The sequence below is a fragment of the Mytilus galloprovincialis genome, chromosome 1, assembly GCF_965363235.1.
Source record: "Mytilus galloprovincialis chromosome 1, xbMytGall1.hap1.1, whole genome shotgun sequence".
Taxonomy (NCBI): Eukaryota; Metazoa; Mollusca; class Bivalvia; order Mytilida; family Mytilidae; genus Mytilus; species Mytilus galloprovincialis.
The window spans coordinates 70,490,192-70,513,289 of NC_134838.1; the positions used below are offsets into that span (position 1 = coordinate 70,490,192).

At 32.1% G+C, this 23,098-nt stretch overlaps 1 protein-coding gene across 1 annotated transcript in view; it reads right to left on the minus strand.

Moving 5' to 3' along the window:
• Positions 1-6,187: 6,187 nt before the first annotated feature.
• LOC143082834 (ataxin-10-like) overlaps positions 6,188-23,098 on the minus strand; it is a 30,550-nt gene continuing 13,639 nt past the window's right edge. The window contains exons 6-9 of the mRNA XM_076258724.1: positions 22,337-22,445; positions 20,959-21,134; positions 9,254-9,317; positions 6,188-6,487 (exon numbers count right to left, since the gene is read on the minus strand). Of these exons, the coding sequence (XP_076114839.1) occupies positions 6,300-6,487; positions 9,254-9,317; positions 20,959-21,134; positions 22,337-22,445 (537 nt within the window). The 3' untranslated portion in view covers positions 6,188-6,299. The remainder of the gene's footprint in view (positions 6,488-9,253; positions 9,318-20,958; positions 21,135-22,336; positions 22,446-23,098) is intronic.

The following is a 23,098-nucleotide window of genomic DNA, read 5'->3' on the forward strand; positions in this document are numbered from 1 at the left end:
GACTGTATTTAGACTTGCAAAATAAAATTATCTGAGACAGCAAATTAAATTCTTTTAATATGATAAAGAATAGAAAAACAGCGTCTCAAATGAAAAAGATAATTATCAAACTTGTACATCTTTTGTTGGCTTTTATTATGTCAAGTCATGCCTCTTTAACTTTCATATATAAATCAAACGTTTTAATTCTTAAATCCCATAACTATAAAGACATTATGGTCATACAAAGTATTTTTTTATAAATTATGTTTATTATTCTATAGTGTAAAATCCTTGCAGTATCGTTTGAAATGTGTGTGGTATTTGTTTTTTTGCAAATAAAGGTCATGTTACTATCTGTACAACACCTCCGTAAAATCTCTCTAGTTTCTGATCGAGGTGTCTTTTCCTTGTCACATAAATGTCAATGGATATCACACATGTTCTAATTATACTTGCCAAAGTCATCAAATATAGATGGATATATCCTACCATGAAAATTGATATATTTAATCATATAATATCAAATATACTAATAAATATATCTAAATGATGACTTTTAAAACTACAACATTTATCAGAAAAGTGTTAAAACAGCACGGTCCTCTTAACATTTAAAAATGTTAATGCACTTTATAAAAGGATGAATTATTTAACTAGAAAAAAATAGCTAGCTTTTTCATGCAGGAAATATTCAAACCATTGTTAGAATAATGATTATAAGTAATAACCAAACGAATCTAATAGAAAGACGAAAATCTTACTTCTGATGTGTGAACGACAATTTTTTCAACTAGAGTTATCTTTCTTTTCTTCTTTTTACAGCTGTAATGTCCATTTTCTTTCAAAGACACCAAACACATAGACTTCAATTAACGTTTGGTCGACATTTCTCAGTTATTTCTTGGTAGTTAATTATTTGGTGTGTAATCTATCTAAGAAGTCGGATGTAAAATTCAAGTGGAAAATACATTAGGTTCGTGTTGCTTAGTCTTTAGTTTTCTATGTTGTGTCTTCTGTACTATTATTTGTCTGCTTGTCTTTTTATTTTTTAGCCATGGCGTTGTCAGTTATTATCTATCTATGAGTTTGGCTCTCCCTCTGGTATTTTTCGTCCCTCTTTTTTAAGATAGATTTATTTGTATAAAGATGATAATTTTACTTTGTTCAGCTCGGAATTTCGAGACGATTTCATTTATATTTATATGCAGCAATATTTCACTAGCACCTATACTTACCATTGATTCTTATTTCCAGAGCTTGCATTGCCTATCATTATTTCCTGGATTTATTGTTACTCCTATTATGAATGCATCAAATCAAGGGTTCCAGGACTTCAAATTGAAGTAATCCCTTCGAAAATATTACGGACGCGATCACGAGTTGGTTGACTGTCATTGAATATCTGTCTCACAGATGACAAACTGATATGGTCTATTTCCCGTCCTCTTTTTCCCAAATGCGACCTACAGATTTATATGTTTCACTGAGTTTTATTTACTTAAGCATCATGACTAGTGCCACATGTGGGGCAGCTTCTGAATTCCCTTCCGAATCACTTGCGATTACCCCGGTGTTTGATTGGGTTCGTATTTCTGCTTATTTGAGTTGGATTATATTGTTTACTTTCATTTTTAATATCATTGACGATCATTTTAAATTGGCGGTAGTGTCCCACCAACTTAATAACGTTTCTCAAGGGGAATCAAAACAAATATTTTCAATGTTAGAAGAACTTAATCCTTTACTTGATTTTTTGGAAGATACATATTATAGTTATATAAAACAAATAATGTTTTTTAAATGTGCTGTCCTATAAATCAACATATTTTGAATCTCTACCTGATTTTTGTGTAAATACTTTTAAGTCTAGTGATAATGGTAGTTTGACGACCGTGTGAGATAAACAACAATAACTCTTTACTAAATGACATCATTAATTCATCAATATATCATCAAACCTAGAGTCAAGATGTTATTGGCGTATAAAAAATAGACACAAAAAGATGCAGTTAAAATAAGTTTAAGTATAATTTTAACAGATAATGCAAAAGTCAAAAAGAACAATCAGACAGAAAATATCAGAGGACCCTCAAAACTCATGCGTCGAAGAAAAACTGCAAATGCTATAGCATTAAACGGAAAACGACGAAAGACGAACATATCCAGAAAACAACAGAAAATTAAAGATTTAGCAACACTTACCCATCAAAAACAGGGGTGAACTTGGTTGGTTCGGTCGAGTAAGCAGGTACTGCTGCAATTTCGGCACCAGTCCAGTTCATTATGCCGATAATGTCCCATTTTGGTGATGTAATAATGGAGGAAAAGAAAACAGGATCGTGTAAATGACAAATTAAACACATTCTTTGTCATTTGTCATACAGATATTCAATAACACTCAATGTGAACGTGGTTGTAAAACTTTGAGGGGACAATTTTAATTTAATCACTTGGAACGCTTGCTTCAACAGCTTCTCTACTAGTACCAAGATCTACCAACACTCCATATTAATGGACATCTTGTAAGTAAATAAAAGTTCTTGAATATCGTAATGAAAAGTTTCTGAATCAATTTCTTTTTTTCGTAAGGTTTGTTCTTAATCGACCTTCATTGCCAGTTTCTGGATGAAGTGAAGATACGAAGCAGACGTAACTGTATCTGTAGTATACAATATTTCAAGTTCAATGGAATAGATACGTTTAGCAAAGTCACCAAACTTTAGATTATTTTGTGATGGAACGTGAAATTACTACTCGCTTTTTTTTATTCTTCCTGAGAAGCTTCAGTACAAATTCGGTCTCATATGAATTAAGGATGTTCGCTTGTCATGTTTTGGAATTTTTGTCAGATTTTCGGAATCCTCTGGTTTTATCCATTTGAATGCCTTGAAAATTTTGCTCATAGACCCCCATTTTTCTTTTTATAAATCTTTTACAAGCCATTTGTTAGTCTTATAAAATTTTATATATTTTCTAATAGTTTTTGAGAACTTATACTTGTCATAAAGCTATGAAAAATCAAGAGAGAACATTTTCCCGCCAAAATTTCAATGGCTAATATCTCGAAAACGTTATATTTTTTTTTTTTTTGTTGCTTTTTTGCTTCCTTTATTTATCCCCTATAAATACTTACTAGTGTTATGGAAAGTTATTTATTTTAAAACTTAGCAGCGAACTTCCTTAAGGAAGTCAACAAAAAGAGGGTCACTTACTTCCCGTGAAATGTCGATTGTTGGTTGAAAAACACATCCTTCAAACGTGACAACGTATTGTACGAATAAAAGTATGAAGCATCTTGATGTTTGCAATTTTAGAGCCTTTTCTGTTTGAATCAGTGTTTTTTTATAAAGTGTTGTCCCTTCCAACAAGATATTTGAATCTAAGACGGTATTTTTTCTTCTTCATGATATTCGAAAGTTGGACTAATTCTTTCAACTTTCAACCTGTCTTAAAGTTGCGAATGGGGTGTATTAGTGTAAAGGGTCAATGTTTTATACTATAGCAAGGCAATAATATCCTACTGATTCACACCTCCCATAGAGTATGTCGTTTCAGTTCCTCTGAAACCTGGCTTTGATTGCTGATAAGATAGATGCTTTATAGTTTGAAAAAGGTTTTGTGGAGCACCTAGCAGACCAAGCAACATAACGTTGATTGTAAGAATAATTATGTAATGTTGGTATCCAGATCAAGCTTAGGATGAAATCCCAAAGAAACAAAGAAGAAAACTTATGACTGTTCAGGTTTAGTTCTGGTTAGTGGTTTGGGTGTAAATGTTGCATTTTCCAAATAAATTGTCAATGCCCATAGTTTCATCTTCAATATGATGTTAAACGGGGCTTTATCGGTGGGAAAACGACGAATATGAAACGTAACAATAACAAACATTACACAAGAATTAAACTAAAAATTAACCGATACCAATCGAATCAAAATCTAGGGTTCTCTCAATTGCCCCGAAAAGGTCAACACATGACAAATAAAATTGACACATGTCATGTTGAAATAGCAGTTGTCCGTTTCTATGAATGTTTGAGTTTGTTTATGTTGCATTTCAGTATTTCTATTGTTCCGATGTTTTGCTCTTATATTTGTTTTGTTTCTCACGATCTTGGTTTGTGACCCTCATTTATGTTATGCTCCCTCATGCTAAGCTCTCAAGAAAATTGGTGCCGTTAATTTTATTATTTCAATCGATTTATGACTATTAAACAGCAGTATACTACTTTTGCCTTTACTGTAGACTTTTTTTATAATACTCCTGTTAAAATGTTTAATTAAGGAATGACTGTAATATTTTTTCTGTCTATGAAGAAATAACATAAAAAATTTGGTGCACACTGAATAACGCGCGTTGCGGGTTATTTAACAGTGTGCACCACATTTTTTATGTTATTTCGAATAGACAGAAAAAATATTACAGTCATTTCTTATAATTTAATACTAAATTCCATTTCAAACCGTAGAAAACCATGAAAAAACGTTGATTACGTCACGGTCACATGACTAAATTATGTATATGGGCTCATAACAAAATAACGTCAGCCAATCAGAAGACGCGTTACATCCAAAATTAAATTATTGCCTGATGAATCGTATCTAACCCTAAGACAACAACAAGTTCCTAATTCCATAATATATGCAGTATCTCAAACCCTACAATATTGATTGATTGTCGAATACTAAATGGAACTACTGTTTAAATGGTGCAAAAGCAGTGACTATCTTTCAAGGAAACTATTATAGGAATTTCAAGCCCTGGAACATCGTATCATTTTGTGAAATACATTCTATGTACAGGCGTGCTGGAATCCTTTCGAATGCTGCCAACATTTTCGAAGACTTACATGTATACAATGTATTGGCATTGCCATGGAAACAGTAAATTCTATAACTAGTAGTCTAGCTAAACAGTTAGTGCGTTCAAGTGTTGATTTGAAAAGTTACATCAACATCAAAACAAAACAAAATGAAAAAAAAAAGTATAATGGATAGCGGAATATTGTGCTACAAGAAATTCTAGTATACCAGGTGTCATTTGTTGGAATTTTTATTTTTATTTATTTTTTTCGCTTTTTGACATTCATGCTGGAAATTTTAATAGAACTCAGCATGAATCTGGATTCGAGCGTCACTGATGAGTCTTTTGTATGCGAAACACGCGTCTGGCGTATATACAAAATTTAGTCCTGGTATCTATGATGAGTTTATTGATAATTATGATAAAAACAGGATTGTGTCCAAAGTACACGGATGCCCCACTCGCACTATCCTTTTCCATGTTCCATGGACCGTGAAATTGGGTAATTATCTAATTTGGCATTAAAATTAAAAAGATCATTTCATAAGCAACAAGTGTATTAAGTGTCAAGTTGATTGGACTTCAGCTTCATCAAAAACTACCTTGACCAAAAACTTTAACCTGAAACTCCCACTTTCATTTTCTATGTTCAGTGGACCGTGAAATTGGGGTCAAAAGTCTAATTTGGCTTAAAAATTAGAAAGATCATCTCATAAGCAACAAGTGTACTAAGTTTCAAGTTGATTGGACTTCAGCTTCATCAAAAACTACTTTGACCAAAAACTTTAACCTGGACGGACGAACGGAGCCACAGACCAGAAAACATAATGCCCCTCTACTATCGTAGGTGGGGCATAAAAATTAAGCCATATATGAACACGGATATCTTTCATTTATCGAAGTTACTATCCAAGGTTCAAGCCCTTGCCCACACATATCATTCAGACTTTGAATTTGCCATAAGCAAAATGACAAATAAATTGCAAACCTAATGACTTTTTGTAGTTTCTGAGTTGTGGACATAAAAAGTCGCTTTTTTAATTAGTAATATAGATTTGTTTTCTTTCGAAATGATGCACAATTTAGTTCAAAATGCTCTACCATATATGAATAATCTAAATGTAGTGAAATATGTCACTTTTTTCAAAATAAACTTGAAAAGGTTTTAAACAAATGGAACGATTTGGGGTTTTTGCTGTGTTATAGCAATGCTGTACATAGTTCTGAACATCTCTATCTCTGACTGACCTATATTTAAAGAAGGTAACGCGTTCATAATCTTCATCGCTGTTTGGTCGAGAGGTATGTATACTATGATGGACAATGCAACTAACAACGAAGGAAGGTGAATTTTAAAGACTGCTTCAATAATGAAAGGTGCTTTTCGAAGACATAAAATTTGCATTTTTCCCGTTTATATACAACTATTTAATTATAAAATATGTCAGCACAACATTACATTCTATTTCACATTAAAATGTCGAATGCTTATTTTTTAATGGCAATGAAACTTTCTTTACTCATTTTCAGGTGGTGGTTTGACAATTATCTTATTATCTTTTACTTCTGCTTTTATTCCATATTTCTTTAACATATCCGATTCTTCCGCTAAACCTTCAAATTTAAGGCCTGCTAAAATTCCTTTATTTTCATTGTTGTCTTTGCAAATGTTATGAATTGCTAGCACTGACCACTGCTGAATATCTGTAAATATTAAGGACAATAAAACCTTGAAAATTGTTACATCAAAAATATTTTATAAAATACATTGAGTTATTTCTTCTACCTACTTGGAAAACGAAATGATTTTCTTTAAATTTTTGACAATACACAAGAAATACTCATAACTAGTAATAAAACAAGAACGTGCCCATAGTACACGGATGCCCAACTCGCACTATCATTTCAATGTACAATGCACCATAAAATTAGGGTCAAAAGTTTCAAGTTGATTGGACTTCAGTTTCATCATAAACTACCTTGACCAAAAACTTGAACCAAAAACTTTAACCTGTAGCGGGACAGACAGGTGGACAAACGGACATGAAGCCCATTTATGGGACACAAAATCCATAACTTAGTAGTTGTCAGCAGATCTTTTGTTCAAATAAACGAAGACATCAAGATTTCAACCACAAAATATAAATTTGACAACGAATAACAAACATTTGAATAGTGAATACAATAATTTTGATTATTTTCTTCCTTCACCTATTAATTGACACAAAAATTACCAAACAGCCTAAAAGTAACAATCAACAGAGAAAAGGGTCACGACCTAATGTCCAACATTTCATTCCGTTTTCTTAAACATTCTAAAACGCCTTTTAAATATATTACACCATTGATACTATTGGATTTTGCTCATAATAAAGAAAGGCAATTATTTTTAATAAAAGTGTTTTGAATATGAAGCATTTTCAATAAAAGGTTCAATGTAAATCGAAATGGAATAATTTAAATGTCTCATTCAGTAGGATATAACAGTTTACCAAAGTTAAAATTGATAACACAATAATATCTGCAAATTGAATTTAACATGTACATGTAAATTTCGATTTTGTATCCTTTTTATTGTGTGAGAACCTTTTCATTAAAGTAAAAGCAATTACAACAGATATGGGAAAACGTATACGTATGAATTAAAGATGTCGCATTGAGGGGTAAACGTGAAATAGAAATCAAACTAAAAAGCACATAAACCCGTCACTAACAAAAATATGTGTCTAGAAGTTACGTCTTTAATGATAGATAAGAACAACATGCACACAAAACTCATCAAAGATATCAGACTTCTACTGTGGTAAGTTAAACGAGCTTTCCGTCTACACATGACTCGTATGTGGCGCTCGAATCAAAGTAGTTAAAATGTCAAATCAAATATAACGTTAAAGAGCATTAAAACAGAAAATTCCAATAATTCCAAATACGCCTAAGTTTAATCAAATCAGCAAACGTTGAAGAGATAAACAATATACAAGTTTTGAGACAACCAAGACAATGAACATTACCGAAAATTCATAATACACGCATACTCATCAGGTGTCAGAATTAACCGCTGATTGGACCAGACATTTCTAACAGGACAATGGGATTTATTTTATTACATTGTAACTTTAAGATAAATATATGAGCAGTACAACAAAAACTTTACATTAAGCAACTTATGTGAAGATTTCGTCAAAGCAAACAAAATGCGTCTGTAAAGTCCCAAGCGAAGATTGAGAAAGTCGAATCCGACTCGATATATATATATCACGGGTTATTGGGTGGATTTGTTCTGCACAATCTTTGATATTGCGAGTACCGTTTTGTTATTGTTATTTCTGTTCGTGTTTTTTTTTTTTGTTGCCATGATGTTGAAGTTTTATTGGACTTTAATTTGGGGTGCCCCGCTTCTCGGTTTTATAACTATTTTGATCTGAGCATCACTGAAGAGTCTTATGTAAACGAAACACTCGTCTCACGTACTAAATCATAAGCCTAGTACCTTTCTTAAAGACAATATAAACCAACACATTTGATGGCTGCTTTTCACGGTCCTATGTACATGTACTAATATCTTTAAACAGTCAGAGACGAAAGAGTTCTACTTATTCTTAACCTATTGTACTTCTGTAACTGATTATTACTATCCATTACCATTTATCTTTGTTTTGAATATAAAGACCAGTCAGGGGATGTTTTCACAAAATAATTTTCGTCAATAATTCACACTTAAATGTAAATGACTTATGTTTTTTCTTCAAAACATTGTTGGTGAAAAAAAGCTGGCCTGTATCTATTATTTACTGTTCGTGACCGAGGCTGATCAACAAGCCTTCCATTAAAACGTCCTTGATCAAATCCTTTAACCTTAAGTGGGACAGACGGGCGAACAAACGGACGGACGGACGAACGAACGGACCACAAATCGTAAAATACAATGTCCCTAGCTGAGATATAAATGGCTTTTAAAATTGTAAATACTGAACACGGTGGCTATCTTGTTTTCATTTGGAACCCATTGAGCTCACTATTATAAATACAGACGAAGACGAAAATAAATTTCATATTTCACAACTTAGTCCATTTTGTAAATCAATTATTATGCCCTTTTTAGTTCGCTCTGGTTGAAACTTATAAATGTATCTGTGGTGTACGTACCATATGTATTCCTAAAGATTTTCCAATTACTTTTACATGAATTAATCGAAGCCCGACTCAAAGCCTGTACAAAAATATTTGCTTGCAATATTTCTCATTTAGCATGTTTTTTTTTGTTTTTGTTTTTTTATCTTTTTTGAATTTAAATTTGCGTAATTTTTCACCTTTTGTATTTTTTGGAAATTTAATGACCACTCTTTTCGAAGACAAATTGTAGCCATAGATGTTGTTATTGCTGATAATATTATGTCTGAAGTAGCAATTTGTGTATTAACAAAAGTACTTGACTGTGTATGTCTTGAATCTATACTTTTAAAAGGATACATGGATTCCTTCCATCAATGCTTGTTTGGTCTAACACTAATGGTATACCATTCATTTCTCGAATCTGGAAAGAAAAGTATACACAAGAAATATAATAATTTATCGAACAAATGACGCCCCTAAGTCTTTGATCTATCTAGGAGAATACAGACCTACATCAAAACTATGTTTACACAATTATTAACAGCCAACTGTTAAAAAATCAAGAATAGATACTTGACAATTCTTAAATTTAATGACAGGTCTCATTGTAAATTTCAATTACAAAGTAGGGAATAAGTCCGTGATATTTGTATTTTGTCTCAAATGTAATCACGAAAGAAGCCTTATAAACTAATTATTTTAAACTTAACTTTGTTATCTTTTCAAATAACCAAAAAACACATTGTTGAAATGTCCCAAGACATATTGCAATGTTCAATCAAGAAATATTTATCCCTGACATGCAAGTCAAAGATTTCACCCCTTTTCTTTAATGAGATGACTTCGAACTGATCATTAAATGAATGTTGTTTTATTATATGCACAATCTGCTTTTATGGGCGTGTCTAGATGGGAGTTGTTTTTATTCTCAAAAGTACAGAGAAACCTCACATTGTGTTGGATTGAAGAGGAACATTTACAAGACACACCAATTTAATGACTTCAGACGTAATTCTGTTATTTCGTGTATAACAAAGTTTTGTTGATTGGGAGAAACTGGTAATTCGTCGATAATTAACTTCTTACTTTTGCAAATGCAATTAACACTTTATAAATTGTGTGCATCCGAAGCGCCTTTCAAAATTGACTTCTTCGGGAACCCTCAAACAAAATTATTTGAAGGCAATGGACAAACATGGCTACAAATTCAAAACACTAAATTTCTTATCCTTTTGGAACCCGAGTTCTCTTTACATGTCCTGTTTACTGTTATGTGTTACTACAAAGTGATTACCTATTTCAAAGATGAATTATTCGTTGTTATATTTGCATAAAAATACACAAAACATTTGATTGTCTGAATCGACATGTACAAGCAATACAAGCAATGCAATTTTTTTCATTAATGGTCTAGGAACAATCGAATCGACTGTATTGCTTAAATTTGCTTTAGATTATGAAGCGGTTGATAATGACATTTGCCTGCTGAAGGTAATATGAATTTACTTCTATTATTTATGATTACAATAGTTATCAAATGTACCAGGATTATAATTTAGTACGCCAGACGCACGTTTCGTCTACATTAGACTCATCACTGACGCTCCGAAAAACGTGAAAGAAGAAACAAAGGTTGAAATAAAAAAATATCAAACTTCTTTAAAAACATTATGTTAACACCATTGTCAAAAGAAAAAGGTTGGAAAGACAAACAACAGCAACAAATTTTTCAACAAAAATCTAAAGACTGGTCCCATCAAATAGAAGGGTATGCAATACTGTAACTTCCATATTGTTACTCTTGCTCAAACATATTGATGACCACTATCCATTTTAACTCATCTTCTAATAGAAGATTGGTGTATATTTCTTGTTTAACCCCCTAAGTCATCATGCAATACAAAAACCAGCGGTACTTGTATTTTTTTCAATTCTAACAGGATTTTCTTGAACGATTGCTTAACTATATATTAACCAGATGCTCTGCAGGGCGCAGCTTTATACGACCGCAGAGGTTGAACCCTGAACGGTTGGGGCAAGTATGGACACAACATTCAAGCTGGATTCAGCTCTAAATTTGGATTGTGATTAAATAGTTGACACAGCATAGGTTTCTGACACAGAATGAACGTGGTTTAATGAACTTATTTTTTTTTTTGCCTTTGAGCAATTCACTATGCTGTTGAATATTAATCCTCAGAAAGAAATTTTCTTTTTATTTATGAAATCTGAAATGAGAAAAATTGAACAACAATGATTTAAGTTGATTCAACTACTATTCTGGACAAAGAAAGATAACTCCAATTGTGCAATTAGATATTTCTTGCTATTGCGCAATACTGTGCAATTGAAAATACTTGCTATTGTACAATACTGTGCAATTGAAGATTTCTTGCTATTGCTGAATACTGTGCAATTGAAACTTTCTTGTTATTGCACAATACTTAATATAATAATTTTGGATCCTGATTTGGACCAACTTGAAAACTGGGCCCATAATCAAAAAGCTAGGTACATGCTTAGATTCAGCATATCACAAAAGCCGAAGAATTCAATTTTTGTTAAAATCAAACTTAGTTTAATTTTGGACCCTTTGGACTTTAATGTAGACCAAGTTGAAAACGGGACCCAAAATTAACAATCTACATACACAGTTAGATTTGGCATATCAAAGAACACCAATTATTCAATTTTTAATGAACAAAGTTTAATTTTGGACCCCGATTTGGACCAACTTGAAAACTTGGCCAATAATCAAAAATCTAAGTACATTTTTAGATTCAGCATATCAAAGAACCCCAAGGATTCAATTTTTGTTAAAATCAAACTAAGTTTAATTTTGGACCCTTTGGACCTTAATGTTGACCAATTTGAAAACGGGACCAAAAATTAAGAATCTACATACACAGTTAGATTCGGTATAAAAAAGAACCCTAATTATTCAATTTCTGATGAAATCAAATAAAGTTTAATTTTGGACCCTTTGGGCCCCTTATTCCTAAACTGTTGGGACAAAAACTCCCAAAATCAATCCCAACCTTCCTTTTATGGTCCAAATCTAGTGTTTAAATTTCGTAGATTTCTATTTACTTATACTAAAGCTATGGTGCGAAAACCAAGAAAAATGCTTATTTGGGCCCTTTTTTGGTCCCTAATTCCTAAACTGTTAGAACCAAAACTCCCAAAATCAATCCCAACCTTCCTTTTATGATCCAAATCTAGTGTTTAAATTTCGTAGATTTCTATTTACTTATACTAAAGCTATGGTGCGAAAACCAAGAAAAATGCTTATTTGGGCCCTTTTTTGGCCCCTAATTACTAAACTATTAAGACCAAAACTCCCAAAATCAATCCCAACCTTCCTATTGAGGTCATAAACCTTGTGTTTAAATTTCATAGATTTCTGTTTACTTAAACTAAAGTTATAGTGCGAAAACCAAAAGTATTCGGACGACGACGACGACGACGACGCTGACGCCAACGCCAACGTGATACCAATATACGCCAAACAATTTTCAATTTTTGCGGTCGTATAAAAAGTAGAGGCAAGTCAGAAATTGAAATATAAAATAGCAGAAATTACAACAAAACCTGAAAAAAAAACCTGAAAATTGAAGCATAAGCAACATGATTTTTCAATAACTGTGGTTGAACTCCGGTTATCCTTGTAAGTTAGTAACCCTCTACATAAAAATGTTACGATGAATAAAGGCAACAATAGCATATACCGCTGTTCAAAACTCATTTATTGATTGACAGAAAACAAATCTGGGTTACAAACTAAACCCAAGGGAAACACGTGTCAACTATAAGAGGGGAAACAAAGGAACAACAGAAACACTGAGTGCAACAAAAACAACCAGGTGCTTCGCAGGGCGCAGCTTTATACGACCCCAGTGGCTGAACCCTGAACAGTTGGGGCAAATTTGGTCACAATATTCAAGCTTGATACTGTCTGAATTTGGATTGAGATCAAATTTTTTACATAATATAGGTTTTTGTCACAAAATTAATATGGTAAAAATCTAACAAATCTATTGCACAATACTGTGCAATTGAAGATGTATTCTTGAAACTTTTCAAAATTCGAAATTTGAAAAATTTTGAAAAAAAAAGGAATCCCTTAACAAAATGGTAAACAACCCCCCACCCAAACTTATGAAAAAACCCCTTGGAGCAATAACCCTGAAACTCAATCCCATGCTTTCCTTTGTAGTATTGAAACTTGTTGTACTATTTCAGAGAGATCCATACACTTAAACACAAGTTATTGTCATGATTGTTTGGAAACTAGAAACATGCTTCTTTTTGGCCCTTTTTGGACCCTTATTCCTACATATTTTGGGCAATTAAGCCAAAACTTAATCCCAGCCTCCCCTTTGTTATATGGTACATTGTGGACAATGTCAGAGAGATCCATACAGTTACACACCAGATATTGTCTGGAAACTATAAAAAATGCTTGTTTTGGCCCCCTTTTGTCCCTTAATTCCAAAACCCCTAAAATGAATCCAAACCTTCTACTTGTGGTTTTAAACATTGCGGTATAATTTCAGAGCAATTTAAATACTTGTACACAAGCTATTATCCTGAAACTAGAAAAATCCTTGTTTTGGGCCCCTTTTGGGCCCCTAATTCCTACGGTTGGGACCATCATCCCCAAAATCGACCCCAATCTTCCTTTTGTGGTATTGAACCTTCTGAGAAAATTTCATAAAGATCTATTCACTTAAACTAAAGTTATTATCAGGAAACCAATGTGTCTTCGGACGACGACGACGACATCATACCATTATACGATCCCAAAAAAAATTGGGGTCGTATAAAAATGTGAGACACTTTTGAATATCGTATCAACTGGAAGTTGTATAATCAATACGCTGGAGCTGCTATAATGTTGCTAAACAAATATGGAATGTTTACAAAGGCAAAGGTGGAGTTATCAGTAGCTTTGAACCTGGACGCTTGATTCTTCACAAAATATATATTAATAGTTTGGAGAAGTTTCATGGATCTTTTAGCAAATAAGTTCAGAAATGTTCTTTATCTTTATCAATTAACCATGCAAATGAGGTCAAAGACGTTTAACCTTCTGGAAGGAATAGCTTTATACACATGGTTAACAATGTCAAAATAACGTAATAACGCATCACCATTTGTGATTTATAGACTGTTAGACAATAGACAATTAAATGTATAACCAAAAAACAAAAAAAAAAAAATAACATACGGAATACACAGTTTGGTTTACAAAGTTTATAACTAAATTAAACATGCAGCTAGTTTTAAAATGCCAGATCATTTTTTAATCTGACACGGTTTACTATTTTCAATTTGTTTCAAACTTTCTTAATCTAAGAGAGGTTTTTCATCTAGTGTACTATTATTTTTCATATCTACCACCGTAAAATCTTTGTGTATTTTATTTATAATTAAAGTATTGTTGAAGTCAATTGGCATATTTCAAAATCAGACGTATTTTTCATAAATAGTGTTTTGCTTCTCTTCGCTAGTTCTAAATCTGTATTTAGTTAGTATACTCTCATAGTCTACATGACGTGCAAAGCCTGTCGTAGATGAGTTACAACCACAAAATAAACAGTCAATGACATTACGTTGTGGCTGTCAAAATTAACTCATCAAACTGTCGTGTGGACTTAAACCATAACATGATATTTCAAACAGAATATTCGATACTGCAAAGTATGAATAGCTAAAGTTTTTGATAATATTTATTCGGTCGAAGTTCTTCAAGAGCTTCAACATTTTTAACATGATATTTATTAAAAAAAAATAAAATCAGTAAATTAGAAGACAGATTAGGGAATATCACCGTTTACTGTTAACAGACGATGACAGATCATAGTGACAGGTCCATACCATTATAACACATCACCAAAAATAGTTGCGGTAATATAAAATGATAGATTTCCATTGATAGGTATACTTTTGATGACAAAGCAAAATATTACTCTATTATATTTCGCACTTTTTGTTATAAACTCTTAGACTGAAAAAAACACACACACATATCACGGATTGTCTATAAATGTTAGATGATAAAACACGCTTGTTAACGTAAGGCAAAGCATTACGACCTTGTCTTGCCACTACAATGTATGATTTGTTACCCATAAATATGTCATAAATTTCTTATTTTGTGCATATCTTTACACGGTGTCATCTGTCAATTTCACTTGTCATGACGTGATTGTTCTAACTATTGTACAAAATTAAAAGATTTATATAACTGATTATGTAATAGATATGCTGGGTTCCATTATTTCATAATAATATTATATCGGCCCTTAAATGGATAGATACATCTTTCCCTAAAATGAATAGATATATCTGCCCTTAAATGGATAGATATATCTTCAACGTCCAGTAAGTAATCTTTTCAAAGCTATTCAAGAAATTCTACGTTGTACCATAATGAAGCATCTATACCAAAATCCATACGACTGAACAGGATAAGCTCACAGTGAGATAGTTCACAATAATTCAAACAGGAAAATTATGTGCAATGATGTCCGACTATTCATTCCTTTTTCACTTCAAGCGTTTAAACAAAATCAGTAGATACAATAAACAATAAACAACCAAAACGTCAAATATTAGAAGGACAAACAACAAGATGGCCAAATTATTATTATTTTATATATGCCTGGGCAAATATTTTTTTCTCTAAAAGTTAAATAGAAATTTTGTAGAAAATGATGAAATTAGTAATGATGCCAGCATTACTAACTACATCGCTACAAAAAACAAGTAAGATGCGCTCCATTTAAAACAATGTGAAGTTTAAAACAATACTACAGTTTTAGCACTGAAAATAATTTCAATAACGTAGTGCAAAAGCGGTCTAACACTATCAGTATGTAGAGCTAGTGGTACCATCGGAGACAAAACGTCCATCAGCAGTGACTTCTACAAAAACGTTGTTAAAATCAGCAAATATATCAAAGATTGAGCATATGACAGTGATATTGTTTGCCTTAAATTACTGAAGAATAAAGGCTTTTTCCCCTGGAGAAGAATCCCAATTTGAAAAAAAAATGGCTTAAAATTATTCCCCAAAAGACAACTTTTTTCCCAAAACAGTGCAGTCTCAGTAGTAATTGTACATGAATACAAACTGAAAAACACACTCATTTATACATTTTTCATCCCTAAAATGACTATATGTGCAGATTTGAGGGTTTATTTATGTATCATCAATGACAATAAGGGGTCATATTTCAAATGAGGGTTTACCTCTTGAAAAGGGGTCTGCAAATTGAAGTTCCAGCCAAATTCATGGTTTATTATGAATTTCCCAATATGATAAAAATGACGCATATTTTCCCAATAAAAAAGGGTAGAGGTAGTTTTAAAAAAAAGCCAACAATATCACTGTATGAATCCAATCAAAAACTGAAAACAAATTTAAGTACTCGGGAATGGTAAACTATTACTGCTTCACTAGTGGGATCACGTTGTGATACGCATGACGAGATATATTTTTTTTCTAAAACTCATCAAAGATACCAGGCTTATAGCTTAGTACGCAATAAAATTAAAAACCAAATAAATTACATAGTAAAGACCACTGCGGGCCACAAATTAAATGGGAAAGGCTAGCGGCATTGTGGCGAGGGAAAATATATGTTTCATACGTAGGTGCTGCCAGAAAGTTGCTACATGAAAACAGGAAAGATCGCAATACTTGTAATGTTCTTTTGTTGTCGGAATCTGTTTATAATAAACTCATTAAAGATGCCAGGCTTACAGTTGTGTTCTCCAGAGGCTACAAACGACTCATCAGTTACGGTCAAATCGAAGAAGTTGAAAAGACAAAAACAAAAAGTACTGTTTTTTTTTTAATATTTATATTTTCAAATGATCATACAGGACATTAATTGACACTGAATTTCTATCGATGTAAAGCTATGTAATGTCTTTCAGTCACAAATTGACAAGTTTTTTATTTTGTTTTTTCTCAGATGTAAAATTTTAGGTCAATGTGAAATAGCAATTCGTATCAACAATGGCTTAATTGAATAGAAATGCAGTTAAAGCATTTATTAACATTGTAAAATTAATCCGATTTTTTTTCAAATTCCATGTGGTTTCTTAAAAAATTTTGGCATAGAAAAAAAAGAAATTTCTATCGTACCTCTTCAATATTAATTACTTATACCTGCTTGTACGATAAGCTGTTATTTAATTGACAATATTACATTCTATACAATATACTGACATGATTAGTTAATGCAGTATAGGTGTTAGGTACACAAAAGAAACTTAACACTTTTGATAAATCATTAGTCTGAAAATAATCATAATGAATTGTGTCAAAAATGCTTTATCAATACTTCCATGTCGGGTGTAACCTTTCTGACCGAAGGGGGTTAACTCTGACAAATCTGCAAAGTCACTTCGTGATATACACAAGCTTTATTGCAAAGAGAAGCTTGAACAATTTTATCTGGCAAAATGCAAGAATACCAAAGTATTTTTATTAAAAGATTAATTTTATTCTTTACATTAGTAAACAATAACAAACCACAGAAACAGGTGTACTTATTCCATGGATGACAAGTAGACAGACATAAATAATGATTTCATTTTGAAATCACTACCCTCAGTAATGTGCCAGGGAACGATCTATGAGAAAAGGGTTATTGTGTTTTTTATTCATCTTTTATAATTTACTTGTTACGTTCTTTAATGAATAATGCAAGTATAATAGTGATATAAATCATTATTTTGGCATCTTTTAAATATCAAGTATGATAGTTGAATTTCCGTGATTTTTAACTGAGCTTCGACGTAAATCGTTCAATTATTTACCACCCGTTTTATCATGATTATTTACCAAATTTTGTGTACACTTCATATTCATAAGACTTGTAATACGAATAAAAGAATAACAAAGTGCACCAATTCGTGTTGTCAATTCTTCAGCGTATTACTATTGGAGCCACAAACCATAATATCTTGTGTTTTTCCTCGGTTTTAGTTTGTAACCTGGATTTGTTTTCTCTCAATCAATGTATGACTTTTGAACACCGGTATATTACTGTTTCCTTCATTTAGTTGTAAACCGAACCTCATTGTCAATGGCTATGTGTAAGTCAATATATGCAACATAACATACTATCTCTGTAATTCTTTTTCATGTTCGAAAACATCGATCCAATCACAACTTTTTTATGTATTATGCATTAAAAAAATTCTCTGTGCTCCACATGTGGCACCTCTGTGTTGCTTGTGTAAGTACATATTAAATCGTGTTAGTCTAATTCGATCACAAGGAAACGAACACAGGATTGCGTTTACAACAAATGGGCAGACAGACAGACGGACAGGACTAAATTGCTGGACTGACGGATGGACAGACACACAGATGGAGTGAAAAACATAAAGTCCTCTGCGACTCCGTCGATATAGAATGGGACTTAAAATCGTCGGGAATAGTTCTTCTCAACCAACCCTCATTATCAATTTTCTAGATGTAGTCCTGATATGAAACGGACTTGAACGAATACATGTGGTCAACGTGGTCACCACACTTAGAATTATTGAGTGAGAGGACACCATCTATATAGCAGAAAGTGAAGTTTTAAGATGGTGCTAGCTTTTTTTTTCATTCTTCATAAGAAGTCGGCGAGAAGAGGAGCACAGTTGGTTATCATGAGAATGTTGATTGTTTTTTTGAAAGCCCGTCAATCCAAACATAACAAATATGCTAAAATAAAACAATTAAGCTTTTACTTACTAGTATATCAGTTACATAGAATACTTTGTTCGAATCAGAGTGATTTTTTTACATAGTACAATCTAGCCCTCCAATCAAGATTGCCCATTCTTTTTTTCTATGAAACAAAGTAGGACCAATTCATCAAATTGTCTTTTGGTTTGGAATAGGGAATACGTGTTTTATGTTTAGAAAAGTAATTTTTAATACTAAAGCAAGAGAAAGAGACTTAACAGATCTCTGGATTTTTTTTAATATCAACATCTAATTCACGATGACCATAGAAAAGGATGATTCACAGTTAGTTACAGCTATAATTGCTGATAAATTTTACGTTAATTTTTTAGAATGAGGTTTTGTGGAGCACATGGAAGTACTAGTAATTTAACTTTGATTGTAAAGTCATGTATTTGATTTAGGTATCTAACACATTAGAAAGATCCAGTTCTTTTTCTTTGGTTGAAATTCTAAAAGGACCAACAAAGAACAAACATGTGAGTATTCAGGATTTCCTCCTTGATAAGAGTAGTGTGGCTATTTGTTGAGTTTCCAAGTGGAGTGTCAATACCTAATTCTCTTTATCAAGCAGTTTCTGTACAGTGATTTACACATAAAAACAAACGTGATAGCAGCTTTATCTGTGGAGAAGACAGACATTTGCCATGGAGAGTGGACAGGTGGATTGAATTTGGGTCTTTAAAGATCGATGTAGCATGTTCATTCATAGACCGATACGGTTTTTTTTTACTTGTAATGTGAATAAAGGACCTCACAGCCTTAACCCATTTAGAGTAGCTATGTCTTTTTTTCGCGTTTATTCCATTGCCTGGCATAATCCCTGACTGTATCCGTCAGTATTTGAAGTTGTGTTTCTCTTAGTTCTTTGTTAACTAAAATCCATAATGCATATTTAACTTATAAGATAAGGTACATTAACCTTGATTTACTACCATGGTGCTATATCATCTGTAATTGCGCATTAATTTGTGTTTAGAAATTGGTCATGAGTCATATTGCTATTTTGGGAAATTGTGAGTGAAAAAGATAGATTTTGACAACATTTTTTTCATTTTTAATCTTGATATACTTGATGAATGGTCCAGGGTTTTTTTTGTTATCATTTTTAATAACAACATACTTGATGAATGTTGATTAACAAATGTGTACAACATTTAATAGTATTTTTTTTTTTATATTGTTGATTAATGGTATTTTATTACTTATCTTTTTTTCACTTTTCAGTAACTTAGTAGGATGGATGTTATAACAGTGAACTGCATTTGCATTGTAGGGTCAATGGAAAGCATTGTAATTTGCTGTCAACAATCAACGCTTACTTTTGTCAATATCATTTCAAGATGTTTTTTCCAAGAAGACTAGTTCTGTTTCTTTTATTTGGGTTTTATAAAGGCTTATAAATATATCATTGATATGGTCATATTTAGAAATTAACTGATTGCAGAACTTTTTTAAATACTAAGGATTTTTTACCCCAGAAATATGTTACCTTAGAAGTATTTGGCAAAACCTCTAAGAACTTTGGGTCCTCAATACTTTTCAACTTCTCTCTTTAATTGGACTTTTTAACTTTTTTATTTCATCATCACTGAAGAGTTTGCTTTTTTTCAAACAAAACATGTGTCGTGCATACAAAGAATAAGGGTTCAATAAGGCCCAGAAAAGGCCTATATTTCTAGCTTAAACTTCAAATTCAGATTTATTGATAAATAGCTATGCTGAATCATAGCTAAATACAATGACTGGATAGGAAGTGTGTTTATATTTTTAATTTATATACTTGCTACTCATACATTACTTCACAAAAAAACACTCATTTAATTCATTAAAAAACATGTAACTTTCAATTGTTTTCTATCAAAAAACATATAGAACACATGCCTCCACAAAAAAAGATCTTGTTACAAAATATTTTTTATGAACTTTTACATATTTGACTCGAATATTTAGTTTGAAGTCACTAGCCCTCTGTTTCCTGTACCTTGATTTGGGTAAAATTGACGAATTTGACAGAAATCTCTAATTTTGACCCATTTGGGATATAAAAATCAATGCTTAAAACAAATTAAGTTTATCAAGTGTCTTTTCGTCAATTTCAAACATTTTTCCATCTGAAACAATGAACATAATTATCATGGTCAAATATGGCCCTTACCAAACTTACTCCTTTTAATCCTGGTATCTGTGATGAGTTCAAAAGGAGATCAATTGTCTTCCCCTCAAGACGTGTCATCTGGATACAACATTTACATTATTAAAATGCTCAAAAATCATTTTTTTTTATTTATAAATGTATACTTACAAGATCTTGATTTGGTTTACATTCGTAAGCCATGTTTCCTATAAGTTTGACCAAGTCTCTCTTTAAACAATATCCTGCATGATCTTGATCAATATTGCCCAACTTAATTATTTTATCTACTCTGCTGAATAAATTATCTCCTTGTAGCCCTATCTTATGGATACCTTCCAGCAAATCTGAAATATATGTTATTCAATATTTAAATTTTTGTGATACTGTTTACGCTACTATGAGTATGCCATGTCTTTAATGTTTGATATTATCTTTTTTTCTTTTTTTGCAAAGGGTTTTCAAATTTACAATTTGACTGCATTCCTGTTGGAAACCACAATCCTCAATATGCAATAAATGAGCTAACTCATTAGGCTGGTTCTTTGTATATCTCTTATTATTAGCACCATGTTTTATTTTGGAATTCTGACAAATAATTGAACATACAAAGTACGAATTATGGAAAGGTTTTCTCTCAAAATTAAGTTTGGAACACCAAGTTTTACAATATAAGAAAGGATATCACACTATTCCAAATAAAAATTTGTAAGGGTTCCGCTGAACCCAGTGCCTCGCCTACTTTTGCTGTCAATTGCAGGCTAAACAAAATTTTTAAAAACTTTAACCTCAGAGTGAATGTGTTGTTTCCTGGCAGCAAAACTAAGTTCATTTAAAGATAAATTACTTATAAAAAGATTTTTTTTTAACAAAATTTACTCCTGGTTACTATCTTATAATCATAAACAAGCTTCTGTCTAAGTTTGGTACAAATCCAGGATAGTTTAAGAGAGTAATTGAAATTTTAAAAACTTTAACTACAGAGTGAATGAAATATTTCCCAGCAGAAAACTAAGTCCATTAATAAGTAAAATACGGAAAAAATGGAATTTTATTTTTACAAAATTTCCTTCTGGATACTATCTTATCATCATAAACAAGATTCTGTCAAAGTTTGGTACAAATCCAGGTTAGTTTTAGAAAGTTATTAAAATTTTAAAAACTTTTACCACAGAGTGAATGTAATGTGCAGAATAATAAGTCCATTTATAAGTTAAATACAGAAAAAATGGAATTTTATTTTTACAAAATTTACATCTGGATACTATCTTATGATCATAAACGACACCACCTAGGACATCGCTGACGACGGAATGTAGGCTCGACAAAAATGTTATCTTATACTATATTTTTTTGTACCTGCACAGTATGGCAATTTGCAGATTATGAAAGTTAGAACTGTTAGAGTAGAACCAACCATTTGTTTTCACAATTTCAGAGTCATGACTTTGTTATTTCTGAATAAATTGTCTTAACAGTGCATGTATTGGTACATAGAGTTGAAACATTTTTAAATTTATAATAATAATGCTTAATGTCTGATGCTTACAAATAATACAGGAAAGCAAGTCTTTGTCTGTATTTACTTCTGGATATACATTGTGATGTGATGTTGCAATTCCAAGAATTTCTATTTCTTTCACTATGACAACAGGATTCTGAAATTATAAATTTTATGAGAAAATGAAGTGTTTACACTTGTTGAGTGTTGATAATACACTTGACTTTCATATAATCCTCTCTAGTTTCTCAAAACTTATTTTACAAAAGAGGGGCAAAAGATACGAGAGGGAGAGTCAAACTCATAAATGGAAAATAAACTGACAACACTATGGCTAAAAATGAAAAAGACAAACAATAGTACACATGAAACAACATAGAAAACTAAAGAATAAACAACACAAACCCCACCAAAAACTAAGGGTGATCTCAGGTGCTCTGGAAGAGTAAGCAGATCCTGCTCCACATGTGGCACCCATCATGTTGCTTATGTGATAACAAATCCGTTAAATAGTCTAATTCGGTAAGTCAAATTCATGACAGGGAAGGGGATTGTAGTTACATCGTAAGGAATAGATCCGAGATCATTTGTGAAACGATTATTCCATAACGGTCAACCAATTTGTGATGGCGTCTGTAAAATTTACGAAGTGATGATTTCAACTTCACAATTTGGAACTCTTGATTTAATAGCTTCCTTGTGAGCAACAACCCTATATCAAGAAAATCATGATAGGAAATGCAAGCACAGGAATATCGTATCAATTGGGAGATATATACACCATATGCAGGTGCTGCTGGAATGTTGCTA